Genomic DNA, 18701 nt, shown 5'->3' on the forward strand with positions numbered 1-18701 from the left:
ATATTGAAAGAAGTAATTGGAGTTTAGGAATGTCGGTGTAAAGATGAAAATTTGAATTGATTATAGTCATGGGAATTTAGGATAGGAGCCATCAAGGAATCGACTAAACATTTTTGCTACCTTAATCTTGATGGGGTCAACCATTGAGAAGTGGGGGACATTGCATATAATGTAGTAAGTAAAGAATGTAGTTTTTATGTTTTTGGGAGAAAAGGGAAGTTTTATTTATTTATATAGGGAGTATAAAAACGAAAGGCATCATTTCATGGGGCAGTCTCTGCAAGTCCTCATTTGCCTTAGGTCCCATGCATAACCCTGACATACAAAAGATGGGCGCACCACGCATGGGTCATATTCTTCCAGGTGGCTCCGTTGCTCTTGTCCCCTTCACACAATTACGCCAATGCATGCATCCATTGGCTTCACGGTATACTCAGTTGCTCTTGTCCCCTTTACACAAGTACTAAGGATGGTCTAGTCTTGCTCCATAATATTTAGAGGCCAAAGTGCGACGAATTGTTAGCCAATTAATTACTAGCATTGATTTTACTTCTAAAATAATGTGATTATACCCTATATTTTATGCCAATTGACCATGCCAATTTCGAAGGATGCCCTCACCTTCCCTGCCTTACCAGCATTGGCCAGTACATTACTATCGGTGTTAAGAGTAATATACGAGCATTAGTATTGGTGGTGTTAAATTGCTAAAATACTATTTTTAGCACCACAAACTACAGAAATGGGGCTGCATTGGTGGAGCCTTAGCTAAAAATTTTAGCTCTTGAGCTACAGTGCACAGTAGCTCAAATGGTAAAACAACGTAATATATTTTATGTGGTTGTGGTGGTAGTTGTGGTTGTGGTTGTTGTTATTGTAGTTGATATATTATTTTATTGTGTTGTTTATATTATTTTAATTTGTTGAATGCTAAAATAAAATTACTGATGTTGAGTGTATTGTAAAGTGAGGTGATAAAATAGATAAAGTAGTTTTTTGTGGTGCTAAAAACTAAAATTTTTGGCACAACCAATGTTGATGCTAAGAAGCTTATTGATGTGAGGAGGTTTGAGTCCAGTTTTGCTAACTAGTTTGAACATGGTAAACTAAAACTAGAGTTGGAGAAAAGGTCATGGAGCAAGAAAAATATGAGTTGGGTAACAACTGCTTTTACTTTTACTTGATCATTTAGATCTAACATGCAGTTTTTTGCTTGTTTTGTGATTTTACGTGTCCTCCTTGCATTTTCTTGTATGTTTCCAATCAGGGCTCATCTTGCAGTTCATGCAAGAGATTTAACAGGGGCGATCTTTGTCTTGATGGTTCAATCACATGAGCCATCATCCCGTGTGTCAAGAACTTATATATTAAACATTGACTAGTCATGTTGTGTTTGCAGATTATGTTAAAGGTTGTCAATCATCAATCATTCATGCACCGTTACAGGGGTGCATGAATAAGACAAGATGCCATTGAGTTGCCTTTGGAGATCCCCTTATTTTTACGCAATCCAAATATGTGAAAAATGAATAAAGAAATAGATAGTATAGGGACACAATAAAATCTAGTAACATTTTCACAACAATCTTGTTTTGAGTTGTAATGAGTTTTGATATAATCTTATTTTATTTCGATATATGATGAGCCGATAACTTAAGTTTCTTGTGAAATTTTGATATGCCAGTAGAAGTACTCACAAAGAAGGAAGACAAAGCATTAAAAAAAAAAATTGTGAAAATAAGACTAGCGAGTGTTTACGTTGTGTTAGCATAAGACCCAAAATTTTCCTAATGAACCCCAAAAGACACCTATGGGGCAAATTGGATTTTAACTACCGTGCTTGTGTAAATTTACAACTTATTGTATTTATGCAAAAATAATTTTTTATTATTTCTTTGCTTATCCTTAGAAAAAGAAAAAGAGTGAATGATAATTGTTGTGGGTGAAGAGAGAGAAATAATTTAAAAAATATAGAAAATTAGTGTTTTAAAGAAATAAAGTATCCAAATAGATAATTTGATGTGAGTTTTTGAAAAGTGGTCAGGTAATTTTTTTTTTTTTTTTTTTTTAAACAGGATTTTTATACAAAGAGTCTGTGTCAAGGTTGGATTTTTCTTAGCATGTGTACAAAAAATCAGGGCAAGACTCCAAGAATTGCTCCAAAAAAGGCCCATTATTCCTCCTCAACAAATCAATGTTTCCTCGTGCCAAAGCTGATTTTTCCTAAGCGTTCTTTAGGGGGCAAGAGGTATTCGGAGATGCACAGGGGCGACCCCTCTTGAGCTTGGCCATGGGTAGGCATACTCATGATGAGCCATCAGGCACCCAACTTTGCGTGCTCCATGGCGCGAGGTGGGCCTTAAATGCATCGACGGGGTGGACCCAGGTTGGCATTTCACATGTACGTGGTATAGCTACATACATTCTTGGTTTAGCTTGGGCACACTATCGCAATGTGGACGGTGTTAGTTTCACCCATTGCTACGCGAAGCAAGTTCCATGCGACTATTGGGCTTGTATGTGTCTTTCTTACTACGCGGTTGCGTGGTAGTAGCGACGACAGTGACGATGGTGACGATGACGACGACGACAACAGCAGCGTCCCTCAATGTCCCTTGGTGTCCCTTGTAGTTCTTGTGTGTGGTTGGTGAGCCATGCAAGCTTGGTATAGCTTGGGCATGCTCTCATAAAGCAAATGGTGTTCGTTTCACCCATTGTTGCGTGAAGCAAGTCCCATGGCGACCATCGGGCCTCTAATTGGTGCTAATTCAATTAGTACTCTCGCACTTTTCTTCCATCGATTGGTGCCTTTCAGAATTTTTGGTGTATTCAGACCCGAATATACGGGGTTGAATCCGGATCTATCTAGCTTAAGCTTAAGGTTTTTTTAATAAAAAAATATTGGATAATTAAACTCCCATCCCTTGAGTTTAAAAATATTCTAAATCATGTCATATTATATAAAAATATATATATATATATATATAAATAAAATTTGGGCTTAGACGCTGTGGTTACGCCACTTGGCTTTACCAAATTGCAGAAATTTTATTAAATTTTTAGATTTCTAAAGAACTAAAAAGGAATAGTATACTACCAAGAACTCTAATTCATTTTTATCATTAAATAGTTTATCTCTTTAAAAAAATAAATAAATAAAAAACTGCTTCACGTCTACTTCATGTAAGATTGTAGGTATAGATTAATATTAGATTAATTAAAAAAAATATTATGATTGTAAATTAATACTAGATTAATCAGGACTTTAATTCATTCTTATCTCTAATTCATTGTTATCATAAAGTAAGTATATCTCTAAAAAAAAATGAAATAAAAAACTGAAGATCAATATTAGATTGATCAGAATTCTAATTCATTCACAACTAACGCAACTAAAAAAAAAAAAAAATGCACGCAACTAACACAAGAACACAAACTCACAAAATTCAAACACAAGAACAAAACCAAAGCACAAAAATGTAATCCTAAAACATAACAAAAACCTTTGAACGCAACAACACAAAATAAAACCCAAATTAAATCACAACCATACTATCAAAAAATACACACCCAAATTAAAAGTGGACATCCAACAATTTGAAAGGTGGTGCCGTTGCAGAGACTTGCTCTTAAAAAGGTTAGCTTCTATTTTTACATTTTTTTTTTTAATGTTATGTCTCTTTGGATATGTGTGTATACGAGTTTAATTGTTGATATAATTAAGTTTCTATTTTATTTTTCTTTCTTCATGTTGCTTGGCTTCTGAAAAATTAAGAAAGGGGTACAAGTTTCCGAAATTTGAACTTAGATTTAATTTTTTTACCCTCTAATTCAAAAAAATTTCATCTTTATTTGTTTTTAGCTATTAAATTTTTTTTAGGTTCTTGCAAGGAGAGCCAAGAATCAATATACTTGGAAAGGGTTTGGTGCAATCCCTGGTGTGCTGTCCTAGGCAACCAAAAATAAAACCTATACTCCTAAAAATATATGTAGTAGTGCGAGTAAGGATCGTTCCCACGAAAAGTATCTAGATTAGTTTTATGCTACGTGAACAGGGAGGGGGGAGTATAATGAAAACAATTTTAAGAAAAAAACAACAACTAAGGAACAATTCAAATTAAAGTATCAAAATTAATCAAAAGAACAAACCTTGGTCTAAGTCAACATCCACCATCGGAATTTCACAATTGATCATCGATGCAAATATATATCAATTCACACTTTGAATATTCACCATCAGAACAATTTTCCTATCTCTCGTAGTTAATTAGAAAACAAGCGATTTAATAAATCCTATCTACTAAACAACCTAAGACAAGCGCTAAAGGTTTAATTTAATAGCAGCCTTAAGAATTAGAGAGATCGATGAAACTAAACAACACAAACACAAGTGGTTGCATTTAATTTAGTCGAGCATTCTTCCTAAGATCTAATAATTTCTGATGCAGCAAATCATTAAATCTTGGTTGCTTCACAAGTTAGGGAGATCAAACAATTACGGATTTGATATCTAACCTAGCAGTAGATTGCAATGAATAATAAACTAATAGGCCTCCTAGTAATTAAACGAGACAATCATGAAAATAGACACAGAAGAAAATTCGATATTCAAAGCATAAATTGAACAATAAAAACAAATTAGATCTTATAGTTTTATTGATTCCGAGGCTTCAGTTTCCTTCGACCAAGTATAAAAGTTTAGCCAAGTAGGGTCATGATGAAAACTCAAAGGAAAAAATCAGAGAAGAGGGGAGAGAGAGGCGTGTGTGTCCAATTCTAATTTTTCCTCCCCCTTTTACATGTTAATTCCCGCTTTCCCAAGCCTACAAAATCTCCTAAAAATATTCTCAATAATAATATCCAAATCTAACTAATTAAGGAAAAATATTAAAAATAAAACAAAGTCCTAATATAACTAGGAAAGTGTTGTTTTTCAGCTGGAAATTTTGTGCACCGGATCTGGAAGCTTCTAAAAATAAACCCCATCAGATTTGTAGAATTGCAGGCAGAGGAACATTCCAGAATGTCAGCAGTGCAAGTGTAGCAAATTCAAGCCCGATTTCAACCTTGATGCAGCCCGTATCTCTCGAAACTCAAAACATGAAAGTTGTAGAGCTTTTTCTTGGTGTTCCATAGCATCTTGAATCATCTCAATCGAAGCTTAGATGAGAGAGTTATGCCCAAATTACGAAGCAATGTTAAAGCTGTTCAGAATCGCCCAATTAGCTACGTTTTGCACTTAACGCCTCCATTTGCATCATAAATCAAAATACAAGAATAATGAGTGCATTTAGGCACCAAATAAATATAAAAGACTAAACATTAAGGGAGAAAAATATGACAATTTGAATTCTCATCAATCCCTCTAGCCTTAAAGGAACTTAAGGTTAAGGCCTACATAATTTTACATCATGCCCACAACTAGTCAAATGGGGTAAATCAGAACCCAACAGGTACAACTTTTCCCTCTTTGTAACAATTTGGGTTTTGAAAAATTGTTTTGGGTATTTTAATCAAGACTCTAATTTATTCTTATCTTTAATTCATTGTTATCATAAAGTAAGTGTATCTCTAAAATAAAAATAAAAAACATACTGCTTCCCGTAAGTTAGTTTTTTTTTTTTTTTTTTTTTTTTTTTTTTTTTTTTTTAACGTAAACCAAAAAAAAAAAAAAATCTAATAACAATCTAGCTAATAATGTTAACTATTTTTTTGGGATAAAGTATTTAAAAAAAAAAAAAAAAACTAATATGTAGTTAACCTAAACTCTTGATTAGGTAATTTCAAGGAGTTTAGAATATTTGATTTTTACTTAGACTCCTTTTCTAGGTGGAGTATGTATATATATACACCGTTTGTTGGTGTAGTTTTTCATTCTCCAACTTATTGTACAGTTTTTTTTTATTTAGGCTTCCATTTTTCTACCTACAATCATGCAGGTATGTATTTTTTACTCTAATTTTTTATTATAATAAATTAAATACATTTTATGTATTTGTTGCCTTTTGTTTAAGCTAATTTCCTTAGGGGGGTAATTTTCTTATGTTTGATCTAATTCATATGTTAATGGTTTGATCCAATTTAATTATTTTCTTGTCCAATACGTATGTAAGTTGTCGTAGTAAATTCCAATCATAGACTATTAAATGTACATACAATTTTGCAATTTGTATAGTACTTTGTTTTTTTAACTTTGTTTAATTTTCTTCCTGATTTTTTTTCCAGGTTTGTCAAAAATGATTTCAAGCATCCTAAGAAAGGTTTGTAATCTAGATGTAGAACTTTGCAATTTTTTTTTAAATTAGAACAAAGGTTTTATTCCTCAAATAGTTCTATCTTTAAAAAGTGGCCAATTTTATGTTACTTTTTCTAAAGATTTTAATCATTAATATTGTTGTTAACGATACTGCAAATCACTTATATTATAGATTCATTAGATATAAATTCATATACGAATAGTTTGATACATGTAATTACAAATGATATTATAGCACAATTGGTATGTTAGAAGATAATTTTGTATTAAGGTGCTATCATTTTATATTTGATTGATGTTATAGCAATTTATTCCTTTCATTATAATAATTACTTATTTGGTTATAATAATTATATATATTCTAAAACTTTTAACATAAAACCATGCAACGCTTGAGCCTTTAACTAGTTTTTATAAGAATTTCTTAACAAAAGTTTAGCCATAGTTAGGTAAAAAAATAATTAGTAAATTTAGAATAAAAAATGAAAAATTTATCAAGCACGAAAACACTTGCCAGAGCAAATCTCTCCATAATTGGTTGAAAAAAGAAGAAATAATAATAAACAAAATTCACACTTAATATTTTAAAATATACTTTAATTAAAAATTAAAAATAATAAATTTAATTACGAAATAAGATAATTTTATAAACTTTTCTTGTCATTAAGCAAACATCATGTTAGTGCACATCATTTTTAATATTAGTTTAATAAATTTTCTTCAATTGAATGTTAAGGAGGAAAAGTTTTTTTCTCTTCAAGTTTGGGATAGAATGTCATTTTTTCAAACCTTAAGGGAGGAGAATATAATTACCCCTAAAAAAAAAATTATTATTATTATTATTATTAATACAATGTATTTGAGTACAAGGAGAGTAGATTAGAAAAGAAAAGAGGATCTATAACAATTTTTTGTCTAAAGTCTAAGCCATTAAGTTAGGAAGATTATAGAGAGGAATCAGTTCTATCCAATTGAACATAGCTATCCACTGGGCCAAAACATCGCAGGGAAATTACCCTCCCTTAACACAAAAGAAAAATAACAATATTCAAAAGTACTAATAAGCTCCTTTGAATCTATAGTGTCGGACCAATACTGATTATTTTTTATCATTAGAATCATCAATTAACTTTTGATGTAGATGAGATCTAAAAAAAAACACAAAATTTCTTCTGTTTTTTTGGTTAAGTTTAGTGTAAATTTTTTAAAATAATTTATTAAAGATATTAATTTTAATTTTCAAGAATATTAGAGTTAAGTGATGTTATTTGGTTTTCCTTGTAAAGAGAATTAGTTTGTAAGTCGTGCTTTCGTATAAAAACATTCAATAGTAGTGATGATGAACTAGTCTTACTTAAATTATTAAGGTGATCGTTTCAACTTCAATGATAAGCTTTCTGATGGATCACTTGACACCAAAATGTTAAGAAAAATAAATTGAACACGTGGTGTAAAATTTGACACCAATATTAAATAGACAACAATTACTCTACTCCAAGCTTCAAAATAGAGAAGAACAAAATAACAGAAGAAAAAAAAAATGGCAAGAAGAAGGGAAATTTAAGATTTAGAGGAACTACTATTTAGGTATTCGTCTTAATTTGAGTTTTTACTTTACCATTTCTTTTGGAAAATCATATAATCTAGGGTTTTGATTTGCTATTTTTCTTCCTGTATTTTATCAAAATCTTGGAAAAATTGCACTGACCGCCCTGACATTTTATGTTATTACACTCCCCTCCCCTCTATTTTAGAATAAGATGCCCACTTCCTTTAAAATGTAAACTACTTACACTGACCTCCTTTAAATAGCTTGAAAAATGTTCTAAAAAATTCCTCAAAAAAGGCTCTAAATTAAAAAAAATCCAAATTTCCTATTAGAGGCGTTGTAGACAAAAATTTAAGTGGAGGATAAAATATGAAATTCTAAATTCTAAAGGTCCAAACGCTTTTACAATTTGGTGATATTGGAGAGGTAGTCAATTGGGAAGTATGGTGATTCAACATGGAAAACTTAAAAATGGAAAACTTAAAAATTAAGTTGCACATGAGATATCTAACAATACAGAGATGATCTTGATGTACAATCATTGTAGTGCCTAGATAATCAACTGAATTTTATGAAAGTAACAACTTTTATGATTACTCATGCATGGTTCGTGGTGAATTTGTTTTGGATACAAAAAGTGGGTTTGGCTCAGTTCTTTTTACTTTTGCGAACTTACCTTTTGTCCTTCTAAACATTAATTTAATTCAAAAAAAATATTATTGGAAACTTTATGACGTAAATTTTCTAAAATATCCCATTATTATATAGCTACTATCATCAATAGCAATTGATATTGCTTTATTCCATTGGCCATTTAAGAAGAATATGAAACATGTGTAAAATATTTACAATTGCGGAACAAATGGAAAATATGCTTAATATGTGATTATACTGAACGTCACAGCATTATCTAATTGAGGTTTAGTTGTGTATTTATTCTTCCATTGTCACACTGTTAAAACATATAAACAACGATTTTATTTGATAATAATTATACCAAAAATTAATTAAGGACAAAGTTTAGCTACAAAATTAGTAGTAACCTTAAGCTACAAACTTACTTAATATCTTTTTATTGGATGTGAATTTTGACAAATCCACCATTGGATTACATCTTCTTCTTATATCCTCTATGCTTGCAAAATTTCAAGAAAATTAAAGATCAATAGCTATTAATTAATACTCTCCATTGTCAGATATTAATTAATTATTACTCTCCATTGTCAAATATTAATTAATATTAATATCTGACAATGGAGAGTAATAATTATAAAACAGAAATTACAAATTCAAATCATAATACCTTTATAAAAAATAAATAAATTGTTACTTTCAAATACAACAATTAAAAATGCCAAACTTTATTGGAACTGTGTAATGGTTCATCATTACACTAGATTTTTTGTTGAAGATAATTAATCACACTTTTGTCGGGTTGGAATGCCTTGGTGAGAACATAAGGATTGATAGGAGGATTAGATCCAAAAGTTGCATTTGCTATTGTGATAAGCCCAGGATTTTGGCTATCGAGACTAGAAAATGCAATAGAATCGGTCTCTCCTATATTGAATTGAAAGTGGATGAGACCCATTGGAAATACAAAGATGTCTCCCTTGTTCAAAACTTTGGTGAAGAGCCGATTATCAGGATTAGATGTGACAAAGCCAACTAGAAGTGTACCCTCTATGACTGTCAAAAGCTCAGTGGCACGAGGGTGAACGTGGGGAGGATTTAGGCCATATGGTGTATAGTCAACACGAGCGCCAATGCTATCCCTAGAGTGTTGAGGCCAGGAAACATTTCCAGGTTTACTAGAGTGACATTTGACCCAAGTTGATTAAGGGTGTTTCTAGGAACATCAAGCCCCATGAAGATAAAGTCGTCAACTGTAGTAAGCTTTGGGTTCTTACAAAACTTTCCATTCACAAATACTGCAAAAGAAAAGATTGTTAATATCACAAATGTGAGGCTTCAATGATAAAGGATGATAAAATGTCATGCATGTACGTTAAAAAAAAATTAAATTAAATCCCATCTAGATATTATATATCGCTTCTAAGAATAATTCCATTAATTTTTTAGATTCCCAATATCAGAAAGTTTTCATTAATGTGTAGAATCTAAACGAGAAAAATAAATCCAAATAGCTTGAAACGACTCCAAGAAGTCGTTTCAAATAGATAGAGTAGGTACATACCAGCAGAGTTGGGATTGTTAACTGCAACACAAAAGTCTTGCAATGGACTGGGGTCAGGGCGGCGCCACCTTAAGGCCAGGGTGATCCCAGGACCTGACCTGAATTTTTTTTCTTCTTATATATAATAATTTAAAATTTTTTATTTGTCTACCCTTCAAAAAAAATTTAGAAACACCCTCAGTTTTTTTTATGTCAATAAAATTAAATTTTGCTCCATAATTTGTTCTACATTATGTGGATGAATGATTGTTGGTTGTGTACATTGAAAGAGATGCAGCTTGTAGCATTGATAATGACACTATCATGCATTGATTTCAAAATATGAAACTTGTAGAAGGCAATTGTAGACTTTATGTGTTTGCGTGTTTTTTTTTTATTGTTGTTGTTGTCGATATATGAATTTCTCTTTTTATTAGATTGTATAATTTATGATTTTTAAGGAATACCCTGAGAAAAATTCCTGGAACCGCCACTGCTAGGATCATGAGCAGAGACAAGAGAGGATGCCAAAGCCAATAGCGCAACAGTTAGAATGCAAGTAAAAAGTTTCTTCATATTTGAGGCTGTATGCTTGGTTTATTTTTGCTGAATGCTTGGTTGTGGTGTGAATGATATTGCAGATCAGAACATGTCTATTTACAGAGAGGAGTCACCGGATTGGTCTATGTATTTTCTCGCAAATAGCATATAGGACTAGGTAAATTTAAACGGTTATGATATTTTTTATGTAATGCGTGAACCATTTCTTAACAACTACTACTAGCCCATGTTAACCAATTTAATTGGAGCACTTCATTGTCATTGTTCAGGGTAATGTTTCTTTGACTAATTATCACACATGTTTTATTGAAAAGGTCAAATACTAATAATTAAACCTTACGTACAACGATACTTCATTTAAACTTGAAATGATTGAAGCGAATATGTGCCAGACGAGAAGGCTAAGTCTCAGACGTCCTTGGCATAGTAGCAAGCGACCTGGTGAGATAAGTCTACTTGGTCACTTGTATACCTCGTCTAGGAGAGACAGAGTTAGAGTCTATTTGGAATTCGTTTATTTTGCTAAAACTGAAAACTTTTTGTTGTAAGTACTATAGATAAAAATAAAAGCTTGAAAAAGTTAACTGAAATAATACAGTGAGACTTATGAATAGTACTAAAAAGTACAATAATGCTTATAATAGTAACAAAAATAAGCTGAATAGTAAAATAAGTTAGTTTTATAATAAGTGGCTTTTTAATTGTTGTTTTGTAGGGATGAAGATTATTGGACCTTGTAGGTCTGCATGGGCTTGGGAGTTCTAGTATGAGCCATAGTGTTTGTCAAGCCTGAGACACGTACGGTGGTGAGGTCGACCAATGATGCATAAATGATAGAGCCTAGCTTGAAGCTTGACAGAGTGAAGAACAAGCTGGCCATTGACATTGGCTTCCGTCGTGTTCAGCGGTATTACTCATCTTCCATGCTTCCGTCGTGTTCAGCGGTATTACTCATCTTCCATGCTTCATTCTCGTAGAAATCTAAGATCTCAGTTCCGAGAACAATACTCCATGGTGTTGTCCCCACCCCCCCCCCCCCCCCCCCCCCCCGGGCGCCGGTTGCAACCACCAATTTAACCCAACAAAAAAGCAAAAATATAATTGACAAAACTTAAGTACAATACCTAAGTGTTATTTCTTAAGTTTTTTATTTAAAATTCAATCATATGGTTAATTAAAAATACATTTCTATCATATGAGAAAAAAGCCATATAGCTAAATTTTAAAAAGAGAAATCTAAGGAACAACACCTAAAACATTGTACCTAAATTTTGTTCAAATATAATTTTACATTATAAAGGGAAAAAGCTTCATTTTGACCATTGGATAAACACGAGATTAATTTTAAATAAAATTCAAAACTCTTAACAAACGAAAAGACATTTTTGAGTGCAACAATTAATCGGACCACTAAATATGAAGCCACGTCAAATTTCAATGGATAATATACATTCTTGAAACCTAAGGTTAACCACAAGTGATTATGAGTGATTAATTATAATTTGAAATTAAAAATAATTAATTATAACTAATTACATGTCAGGATATTATCGGTTTGACTTTAAAGACAAAAAATGTACATGAAGTGTGAAATAACAATATGTAGATAGGGTTTATTAATGTTCTAAGTAATCTAGCTTTGGCACTATGTTAGAATTGTTTTTGAGAATGTGAGTGCATGAGAAAGAAAAGAGAGAAGCAAAAAAAGTAAGAGGTTTGACGTGATTTGCCTTGACAGACGATGTCCAAAATAAAAAGCCTTCAGTGACTATATCTTTATTATATTACATATATGAATAGTATTTTCATAATGAATCCACTGTAAGATATCAGTCAATAAGTCATGTAAATATGTACAATGCACAGGAGAGTTTAACGTAATAAAACATATATATATATATATATTTTTTTTTTTTTTCTTTTTTTTTTCTAAATATAAAATATGATAATTTTAGTATTTATATTAATAGTAATTTATTATAATTGTATTTTAGTATGGAGCTAAATGTAAATAAGAAAATATGATGTGCCAAGATTTTATTGACGGGTTTAAATATTGAAAAGAAGATGGGTATATATATATATATATATATATATAGTGACATGTGAAATTGTGGCGCCTTTAAATTAAGCTGATGTGCATAATATTATTTCGGCACGCAAGAGTCAAGCTACTTCAATTTTATATATATTATAAAATATATTATACTTTTAGTAACTAATTCTAGACTACTCCTACAGTTATAATATAATTGCACTATAAGTAAAATTATGATTAGTTTTCTTGTCATACGTATACATATATACATGAGCCTACTATGATTTTATGCTTGTTCATAATAATTTCCACAAGTACAGATTTTGCGCAGCCTTCAATACGAATGCAACTTCTGGTTAACTCTTCTGAGGGTTAAGATTATTGGAAATGTGACCCAAATGCTTTTCACTTGTAGGTTCTATATGTTACTATATATAGAAAATGAGTTTTTTTTTTTTGTTGGTTTAAAGGAAAGCTTAACCTTCATTAATTGGAAATAAGGGATAGATCCAGTAATAATCGGTGCTGTAAAAACAAAATAGGCTCTCCTCTAGCTAGCTATCAAATGATACAACATTTTGACCATGTTTAATTAGAAAGGATGTGGCCTCACTTCCCAGGTGCAAAATTGGCGCAAGGAATGTTGAATATCTTGAAAGGAAAGTTAACGGATGCTTTAAATGATTGATTTAAAAAATATTTTTTGAAATTTTTATGGAAAAAAAAAGGTAATTGAAATTTTTTATAGCTTTTTTATTTTTCTTATAAAAGTGATCAATACTTTTTTAAAATAGTCTATTAAAATATGCTTTAAACTTTAAAGATAGTCGTTAGCGAGACTCTATCTTGAATCACATGTTGCCTAGCTACTAGCTAGTAATGAGAATTCTTCATTGTGAGATTGTATCGCGTCTATCATATTGATTGAAACTCCCTCCTAATCAATGTCACGACTGTCAACCTCATAGGCAAAGATCAAAGCTCTAACTTTTATGCTTAAACCAATCTATGAAATCATGCCCTTTGGAGTTGGGAGTCTCGCACAATAACCCTAAGTTTCAAGCAAGTCAGATTTTTCGAGTTGTTAATCGTGAAGAAGAGTTCAAACTCATCGATGCATGTTTCTATTATCTACCCATTGCCATACCAGGTGCAAGGCGAATCGTATTGATCATCTTCACGTATCCCATTAAAGCACAATGGTCTAGCTAGCTATGCTACCAACTCTTGAGCTTCAGAACTACATGACCACGTACAAGGCATGCTCCATTAATAAATTCTCTCTTCCTGTAACCCATAACTAGCACACCATCAATCCATTGGTACATGTCTACTCAATATCTTAATGTTCTTGGGTTGTTTTGTGCCTTTGTGTTTGTAGTGTAATAAAACAGCATTGAAGAGGCTAAACGATAGGTGAAGGCTGAAAATTTTCAATTCATATATGCACCGTTCCATTCTCTGCCACCAAACACTAGCCGTTCAGTCATACCATCAAAAAAAGAAAACACGGTGGAGTTGGTGAAATTGAGATGGGATAGAAATGACAAGATAAGAAAAGAGATGTCTTGATCTATGAAGCACGGGTGCGTTTTCGGATTCGGGTGCGGGACTTGACAATTTTTGAAAAGAGTAGGATGCGGGTGCGGTAGGGGTGGCGATTAAAAAATTTTTAAAAATATTTATATTTATATTTTCTATATATTTTTACTATTAAAATATTCTTAAAAAACACATTACAATGCTTTGATTCACAAAACAAAGAAAGAAGAAGGCAAGAAACACAAAACAAAAAAGAAAACATAAAAGAAGCAACAAATATTCAGAATAAAATTGAGGAAGGACAAATTTAGGATGTTTGGGCCTCATTCAAAGCTAATTGGCTGTTCTGGCATGATTCAAGACCGATTTCAGCCTGTTTCGGTCCGTTTCAGTTGCAAGCCGATATGGCTTGATTCTGGCCGAATCGTTCCGGTTCGGCACGAATCGGCAAGAATAGAAGCTGAGTCGGCGTGAATAGAGCTAAGTCGACGCGAATCTGTGAAAAAAAAAAAAAAAACTCAGATGCAGCACTGACGCGCAGGCAGCCACGTCGGACACCGCACCTCACTTCAGGCCGCGTCGGACTCTAGTGTGGCACCCTCCCAGCCACATCCGTGCATCATAGGTCTTGATAGGTATGGGTTTTTTTTTTTTTTTTTTTTTTTTTTTTTTTTTTTTGTGGATTTGTAACATGAGTGAAATTGAGAGAGAGATACTCTACATGCTATTGATCATGTTGCCATTCTCTCCAAATCCTTTACTCCATATATCAAAGAAGAGAGGGATGGAAGAAGAAAACCAAAAAAAAATGACAGGAAGAAGGGACATTTAAGATTTAGAGGAATTACTATTTAGAATTAGGTATTCGTTTGAAGACTCATTGGAACCAAAGGTGGCCACGACCCACCCAAAATTTTTGGAAAACAATTAGTATGTATGTGTGTGTGTATATATATATTGGAGTTATCCTAACTAATTTGAAAATTTTAAGGAAAATTATCATTTTGGCCCCTCATACCTAGATAATATATACAAGAAAGCCTAAAATTAGATATATAACTTTAAATAAAATAGAATCTAATTAGTGATAAATAAATATATATGTCAAAAAATTACAATAATTAGACATTCATAATTTTGAGATGCACAAGTATTTTAACAATTATCTAACAAATAAAAGGGGGAAAAAATCTAATTTCATCTTAACACTTCTAAGGCTTACTTGCCCCACAACAGAGGTAAGATCGAAGGTTGGAGGCACCGCATCACTACATAGTTGTAGACATTTTTCTACACAGGTGACTCTCTCACCCTCTCTCCCTCTCACTCTCCCTATCTCTCTCTTGCTTTCTTGTTTGACTGCTTCTATCTTTGGCATGGCATTTTAACTCTCATTCTCTCAACAGCTCAACTCTGCCTTCTTCTTTTTCTTTCCTCTATGTTCCATCATTTACAATGTAAAGTGTAGCAAAGCTTCCATTCTGTGTGAACAGTGAATAAATATTGTAGCAAACTAGACATAAGACAACCACCCATGTGTATGGTTAAAATTTTTTCTACAAAAGTAATTGTGTTTGCTGTACCCGTGTAGGTCCTTTGGGCTAAAATGGTCAAATACCACTATTGGTCGAAATATGTAGTAATCTACTACTATTTTGGAACTATTTGGGCTATCTGCCACTATTTTTGAACTCGAGTAAGAGTTTGGCATGTTACTCGAGTTCCATTAAAAATTGTCACCATGGTGGCTGAGCTGGAATTTTTTAACTTTAAAATGCCACCTAGAACTCGAGTTCCTTGTAAATAGTTTACAAAAATTCACTAACTTGTTGTAAATATTGATCTTGTTCAACCTTTTCAATATTTTCTTCAACATTTAGCTTAAAAATGTCTAACTCTAATTTCTTGCTCACCAACATCAGCCTTCCTTTTCTTCCTATTTTTTTTTCTTGCTACTCTAGTTCTCATAGTATACACTACAAGATTTTAGTACTATGTGTTTGTTTGTTTTTTTTTTTTTTTAATAAGTATTGGGTCTTTCTTTTTTGTGTTACTTTTCTTGTTTTTAACGTTTTGGTCATAATTCTAGGGTTAGGTAGATATGGTCTTTCTACTTCATTTGTCATTGTTTTTGAGTTCCACTATGTTATTTTGTTCCCAAAGATGCATTTCTATGTTCTGATTTAGCTGACCAGCTTGAAGAGCTTGAACATTTTTCTGTTTTAATTTATTTTTATAGTACTCTAGCTAGGTTGAAGAGAGCTCAAGTTGTATCAACAAGGAACTCAAGTTTGTAGAGCTTGAGTTCTAGGTGGCATTTTAAAATGATAATAATCTACCTTAGCCTGCCATGGTGGAAATTTTTAATGGAACTCGAATTCCTAGAACTCGAGTTACATGACAAACTTGAGTTTGAGGAACTTGAATTCCAAAATAGTGGTATATCCCTATATAATTTGTAAACAGTTGTAGATTACTATATATTTCGGCCAATAGTGGTATTTGGCTATTTTGGCTAGGCCCTTTGATTGTGAAGCATGTTCAAGCATTCACACACTACCAAAAACGCGTTTTTAAGCTGCGTTTTTCAAAAACGCAGCTACGGGAGGTAATTTAAGCCGCGTTTATGCAAAACGCGGCTCCACCCTTGGACATATAGTCACGTTTTATAAACGCGGCTATAGACCAGCTCTGAAGCCACGTTTTGAGATTTTTACTTTCCATTTGTTTCAGAAAATCATATAATCTAAGATTTTGATTTCTAGTTCTTTCTCTATCAGAAGGGAGATGTCTTGCTAGGTATGGCGTATGGATTAGTATAAAATGTCATTGGAAAGTTTGTGATGTAAATTTTCTCAAGATATCGCTTTATTCCATAGCAACCATCAATAGGAATTGATTTTCCTATATTCCATCGATCAGTAAGGACAATATGAAACTTGTGTAAAATACATACAATCTAGAACAAATGAAAAATATGCTACATATGTGATATACTAATAGTCACAAGAAGATCTAATTGAGGTTTAGTTCTTTATTTACTCATTAAACACTATTTGGTATCTTGACTTGATAATAAGGAATAATAATTATAAAACAAACATCATAAATTCAAATCATATCACCTCTATAAAAAAAATAATTTAAAAATTGTTACTTTTCACATTACAACAATAAAAAATGCCAAACTTTATTGGAACCATCTAATGGTTCATCATTGCACTAGAATTTTCGTTGAAGATAATTAACCACATTTTTGTCAAGTTGGAATGCCTTGGCGAGAACATTAGGATTGATAGGAGGATTAGATCCAAAGGTTGCATTTGCAATGGTGATAACCCCAGGATTTTGGCTACTGAGACTAGAAAATGCAAGGGCATTGGTCTCTCCTATATTGAACTGGAAGTGAATGAGACCCATTGGAAATACAAAGACATCACCCTTGTTTAGAACTTTGGTGATAAAACGGTTATCTGGATTGGATGTAACAAAGCCAACTAAAAGAGTACCCTCTATGACTGTTTGAATCTCAGTTGCACGAGGGTGAATGTGGGGAGGATTTAGGCCATATGGTGCATAGTCAACACGAGCCAAGGCTATCCCTAAAGTGTTGAGGCCAGGAAATTTGTCCACATCTATAAGAGTTACATTTGACCCAACTTGATTTGAGGTGCTTCTGGGAATGTCAAGCCCCGGAAAGAAAAAGTCATCGGCTGTAGTAAGCTTCGGGTCCTTGCAAAACTTTCCATTCACAAATACTGCAAAACAAAAAATTGTTAATATCACAAATGTGAGGCTTCAATAATAATTGTTGAAACATGTCATGCATGTACGTTTTTAAAAAAAAAATCTCATGTATATAATATCACCTCCAAGAATAATTCCATTAATATGTAGATTCCCAATATCATGAAATTTTCATTAATATGTGAAATCATAACTGAGAAAACTAAATCCAAATAGCTTGAAACGACTCCAAGAAAACCATAATAGAGTAGGTACATACCGGCAGAGTTGGAATTGTTAACTGCAACACAAAAGTCCTGCAAAGAACTAGGGTCATGAGCAGAGGCAAGAGAGGATGCCAAAGCCAATAGGGCCACAGTTAGAAGGCAAGTAAAAAGTTTCGTCATATTTGAGGCTGTATGCTTGGTTGTTCTTGCTGAATGCTTAGTTGAGGTGTGAATAATATTGCATATCAGAACATGTCTATTTATAGAGCGGAGTCACTGAATAAGTCTATGTATTTCCTCGCAAGTGGACACAAGACTAGGTAGTTTTTAACGGCGATTTTTTGTATTATAGTTTATGCGAGAACTATTCCTTAACCACCACTACTAACCCATCTTAAAAAACCAATTATTGGGGCGGTTCATTGTCATTGTTTAGGGCAATTAATGTTTCTTTGACCAATTATCATGTGCATTTTTTTTTTTTTTTGTTGAAAAGATCAAATACTAATTAAACCTTAAGTAACATGAATATGATAGCATATTTAAACTTGGAAATGATTGAAGCGCAAGCGTGTAAGCTGACTTTGTCCTTTGTGAACTCTGAGGCATTTATATATTGGTCAAGT

At 32.5% G+C, this 18701-nt stretch overlaps 1 protein-coding gene and 1 pseudogene across 1 annotated transcript; both read right to left on the reverse strand.

Moving 5' to 3' along the window:
* Positions 1–9198: 9198 nt before the first annotated feature.
* On the reverse strand, positions 9199–10557 carry LOC126707123 (germin-like protein subfamily 1 member 7; annotated as a pseudogene).
* A 6671-nt stretch (positions 10558–17228) lies between these two features.
* On the reverse strand, positions 17229–18297 carry LOC126705481 (germin-like protein subfamily 1 member 11). The gene is made up of 2 exons (XM_050404513.1): positions 18129–18297; positions 17229–17880 (listed from the first exon to the last, which is right to left on the reverse strand). The coding sequence occupies exons 1-2, from the start codon at positions 18253–18255 to the stop codon at positions 17345–17347; spliced, it is 663 nt and encodes a 220-aa protein (XP_050260470.1). The 5' UTR covers positions 18256–18297; the 3' UTR covers positions 17229–17344.
* Positions 18298–18701: the final 404 nt, after the last annotated feature.

The sequence above is a fragment of the Quercus robur genome, chromosome 11, assembly GCF_932294415.1.
Source record: "Quercus robur chromosome 11, dhQueRobu3.1, whole genome shotgun sequence".
Classification (NCBI taxonomy): Eukaryota; Viridiplantae; Streptophyta; class Magnoliopsida; order Fagales; family Fagaceae; genus Quercus; species Quercus robur.